At 51.3% G+C, this 4853-nt stretch overlaps 1 protein-coding gene across 2 annotated transcripts in view; it reads left to right on the forward strand.

Moving 5' to 3' along the window:
* The first annotated feature begins 2040 nt into the window (after positions 1-2040).
* Positions 2041-4853, forward strand: part of LOC109287406 (cytochrome P450 2C19-like) — a 35847-nt gene continuing 33034 nt past the window's right edge. The window contains exons 1-2 of one of the 2 annotated variants that reach the window (XM_019502485.1): positions 2064-2284; positions 3034-3196. In XM_019502485.1, coding sequence (XP_019358030.1) covers positions 2105-2284; positions 3034-3196 — 343 coding nt within the window. In that variant the 5' untranslated portion in view covers positions 2064-2104. Of the gene's footprint in view, positions 2285-3033; positions 3197-4853 lie in introns of both variants that reach the window. The other variant, XM_019502486.1, reaches the window with a different exon arrangement.

Here is a 4853-nt window from a genome sequence, read left to right on the forward strand (position 1 = left end):
GGACCCCCCACCCTGCCCAACAACATTTCCCCTTCCACCCCCCCTCCCCATCAGAGCCCCTCCTTCCCTCCCTCCCCAAGAACAGACCTCCCACAACTGCAATTCACACCCTTTTTCCCACGAAACTATTTACATTGTGAATTAACAACTGTTGTGGGAGGAGGGGCGCTGGGGAGGAGGTGCCTACAGTGCAGAGCATGGAGGGAGGCACCCAGCACCATGGCCACTGCCACCATCACCCTGGGTTTGGACTCTGCGGCAAGGCTAGTGGGCTGGGGGCTGGCCCAGGGCCAAGGGCAAGGGCAAGTGCTGTCCAGGTTGCCCACTGAACTCCCCCTCCTCTTCCACGGGGCCAGGACTAGCAGGCCCCATGTGGGGAGCTGGCCTAGGTGTGGCCAGCTCCCGGTCAGTGGCTGCATAGAGGTGGGGTGAATGGTGGGCAGTGGCCCAGGCTAGCAGGAGGCCAGGATCAGGATCGGGCTGGGGGGCCCTGGTCATTGCAGGCAGTTCTGTACCTTCTCCCAGGCCCACTGGGGAGTTTGACACAGGCCTGTGGGCGGCTGCCAGGGGCTAGCCAGGGCCGGTGCCAAGGGCTTGGTGCATGAAAGCAACTGCCAGGGCTAGCACTGTATCCAGGACATGCCAGTTATCCTTGGTGGCTAAAGTAAGAAAAGCATGTTCTGAACATGTCATTAGGCATTTGAAAAATCATTTAGTGCATAAACTTATCCAAGCCATCTGTCTACTCCTGACCCAGCACTGAAGGATTGCCACATGAAGAATTTGGTGGCTTAGGCCAGGAAGGTGGAAGGGAATATGTCCAAAACTGCTAGCAATAGGGATGTATACTATTATTTATTGGCAGTGAAAATCAATAAGATACTAAAGGTACTAGAATCTCTTCTAGAATGGAGGCCTTGCTTACATAAACAAGGGTTCTTGGGTAAGCAGCCAGCCTTATAAGATGCCAGGGGCTCAGACACCTGATATTCCACAGGTGGCTGCTTCCATGGTCTAGGCACAGCCCCCAAGACTTCCCAATGTCCATACCAAATGTCTATGAGTCATATATAGATGTCTCAATAATGACTCAGTTTAACCTCAAGTCCATAAGGAATGTACAATTGACACAGGCACCCACGAGACCCAGTGCAGCTTCTCTAGTGACTCATCCTGTACAAATAAACAATATAAATGCTGTTTTAGTGATGGCAATGTTTCCCTCTAGAATGCCTCCAAAACACAATGTGAGCTCGTTCTAAATTACACAAGCTAAGAGAATCCATGGAGTGTTATCAATATAATTAAGGCTACAGTGTGCACAACTATACAGGTATATATTGCACTGTCATGCTTTACTTGAACTGAATTTCAGATTTTACTATTTGCTTAGCTGGGGACCATCAACTGTTGCACATGCTACTGAATGTGCCACTAGTAACACTCATGGTGTTCACACCTCCATGGTCAGAGATGGGGTTTGGGCCTTTGGTTCAGCTCTTCTCCTACAGTCCTGCCCATATCCAAAAAAAAGGCCAAGGCTGGAAGCAGTATCAGGAGACATTGGCTCTATGAAGCAGAAAGTTACAGAGCAGAACCTAAGATAAAATCTTAACACAATGCACAGGCCTCCTCCTCACCCTCAAGGTGTTGACACATAATAGAAGTTATGTCTACAAGAGATGTTATGCTGCCGTAGCTATGAGCTATGGCGACATAGCTCATTGCTATGTCAACAAAGCACTGGTGGGCATGAACCGTGATGCCAACGCTACTGAGCAATAGCAATGGCTACTGTGCAGTGGCTTGTTGCTGCTGTGCAGTAGGGTCGCAAATAACTCATGCGCCTCCAGGACTAAGCAGTAACGGTGATTACTGTGCAGTAACCACTCTCACTAAAAGGTTCAGAGTTCATTCACACTTTGGTAATGCTAAACAAACTCAGATAGTGAAAAGTTAATTTTCACTCACACAGGAGAACCCAGACCTGCTATTGGATAAATTGCTGGCATCCACCTTGACACTATATACTGTGCAGTATATAAGCATTCCAACATGCTCATTAATTCCATTCTAGAATCTGAAGTAAGTGCTATACTTTGCAATGGATGCTCAGGGAGCAACAACTGTTTTCCTGGCGCTGTGTATTTTCTGCTTTCTCTTCTTCACAAACTGGAGAAAGAGGTCTGGAAATGGGAAGCTGCCACCTGGACCAGTTTCTTTTCCCATTGTAGGGAATGCACTGCAGCTGAAAACCAAGGATTTGTCCAGAACCCTCCGCAAGGTATGGCTGCTTCCTCCTTCTTACGTGTTTTGTTGCAGGGAATGAAAAGCAGAATGTTTTCAGCTTGCTTTACAGTCTAATACTAGTCTCAGGTGCTGCGGTGCTATATTCCTGGCCCTGCCACTGAGTGGTGTCTGCTCTTCATCAAGTTAACATAGGCTTCTTACACATATACGACGATCCAGAGGATTGACGGTTGCTTACTATGCCCAGGAAAAACTGTTAAGGTCAAGAAATCTGTCTGTTTTCATGCACTGAACCTAGTACATTGGAGATGCAGGCTGGGTTGGAAATTGTATTTATTTATTTATTATTTCTTTCTTAGATTTATATGCCACCCTTCCCACGAAAGGTTCAGTTTACAATAGAAGACAAAATATTAAAGAAATGAAATAACATATTAAAAGAAGGTGCAACAAAGTAAAATGTCCACCTCTCCAACCCTGCCCTCAAAAGTCAAAAACAATCTACGTTGACCATCCCATCCCGCTCTCTTCCCTTTGACCAAGGAGTGTCTCCATCTACACAATCCAACCTCACTTCCCAACCCACATTCACTTATGGCATAACAGAAAGCAATAAAAAGCAGCAGTGCTTCAACACAGCCTTACTGCCACTGCCCTGGGAGGTAGCGTGTGGAGAGGTAGTTCATGTAATTCTGAAGAGGGCTGCCTTCATCAGCATTTGTTTAAATGGCTGTGATCCTCCCCACCCCTGAAGCTGACCCCAGCCACATTGTGTTTTCACAGCTGAGTGAGACATACGGTCCAGTGTTCACAGTGCACTTTGGATCTGAGCGTGTCGTGGCCCTGCATGGATATGAGGCTGTGAAGGAGGCACTGATTGATCGGGCAGATGAGTTTGCTGCCAGAGGACACATGCCCATTGGTGACAAGTTTAACAAAGGATTAGGTACTTTTTCAGCCTTGGAGTGCCTGGTGGGGATGTTCTGTCTTTGGAGAGCAGGGGGATGAGGAGACGTTGGGAGAGACAGTCTTTGCCCCAAAGATATTACAGCATGAGGGGTAGATCTAACTAAAGACTTTGGTGCCTACAAGTTAAGTGCTGCAATACCTAACTCTCAGATGCAGGGGCAGGGGCAGAGACACGGGTAGGGGAACGACTGTCCCCCCAGAGTGGGGCTTACTATGTGGCTGGGCTGGCATGGCTGGAGGCTTTACATGGTCACAGCTGTCAGTAATGGTGTGCAGCTCCAGGCAGTGTCCTCAGATGGCAGGGTGCAGTGCGCAGGCTCCTGCCTGCTCCCCGGACCCCTCCCCAGGGGAGGAGCTGGTGTTCCTGGCAGCCAGCAGTGTAATGGCTGGCTGTGCCTTGTGGCAGGGGCTGGGGCTGCAGAGCTGGTATAGCAGGTGCTGAACTGGGCTCCCCAAGCTTCTGGTGGAGGGTGCAGCCAGGGAGCTTGGTAGGATGGGCTGCTGGATGCCTGAGGGGCCCTTCCCCAGTGATATGTCACTAGGGGTGCCAGGCTGGGGTGGGGGCTCAGGCAGGCCACCCATCCTGCTGTAGATATGGGGCACAAGTATGTCCATCAGTTGCTGCAGGAAGGGCAAGGATGGGCACTCCCCAACTGATGACTGTGGTGTGTGATGGAAATCCACTGTGCTCTTGACATTTATGCAGCACTGCCACGCCGACCGGCTGTGTCTCCCGGATCTGGGCTGACAACCCCTCATAGACATGAGCATTGGAGCCCCTGCCCCACTCAAAATGGCACTGCACCTCCACCTTGCCCCACAGTGGCATGGGGGCACCAGTCTCCTTCTGTGACCAGTTGGGGCCCCAAATGGTAGGCATGGGTGTGGACACAGCTTCAGACAAGGAGGACACCATCATGGGTCTCATGTTGGCTCTCTGGGCCCCCCACAGCTGTCCCTGAGCTGCTGGGCCTGGACAGCTGGCTGCAGCACCCAGCACAGGGGCCTGGCATGGAACTGTCAGTCATGTGGCAGAGGCAATACTCCACAGTAGGGCTTTGCGAAACGGCACCGTTCCATTTCGCCTTCAGTTCTGAAGTTTGGATGGAACAGCATTCCATTTCAAATTTCATTTTGAGCCAAAACAGCTGTTCCATTTTGTTCTATCGAAACAGAAAGGCTATTTTGATGTTTCACTGGTGGGAAGTCAGCCCAGTTGGGTTGACTTCCCATCCCCAGTGCTAGATCATGTGAGGGGCAGGAAGGAGGCCAGCTGGGCTGCTCCCCCATCCCCCACACTAGATCACGCGGGGAGCAGGAGGCGGGAGGCAGCCCATCCAGGCTGCTTCCCCATCCCCCATGCTAGTTCGCGCCGGGGTGGAAAGCAGCCCAGCTGGGCTGCCTTCTGTCCCCAGTGTGATCTAGTGTGGGAAATGGAGAAGCAGCCCAGCTGGGCTGCCTTCCACCTCCCACCCCCTGCGTGATCTAGTGCCGGAAATGGGAAGCAGCTCAGCTGGTCTGCCTCACCACCCCCAGCACGTTCTAGTGTGGGGGCTGAGGAAGCAGCCCACCTGGGCTGCCTCCCGTCCCCCACGCAATCTAATGCGAGGGATGGGGATCTAGCATGGGGGATG

Source organism: Gavialis gangeticus, unplaced genomic scaffold, assembly GCF_001723915.1.
Source record: "Gavialis gangeticus isolate Ggan-Ray unplaced genomic scaffold, GavGan_comp1, whole genome shotgun sequence".
Lineage (NCBI taxonomy): Eukaryota > Metazoa > Chordata > Crocodylia > Gavialidae > Gavialis > Gavialis gangeticus.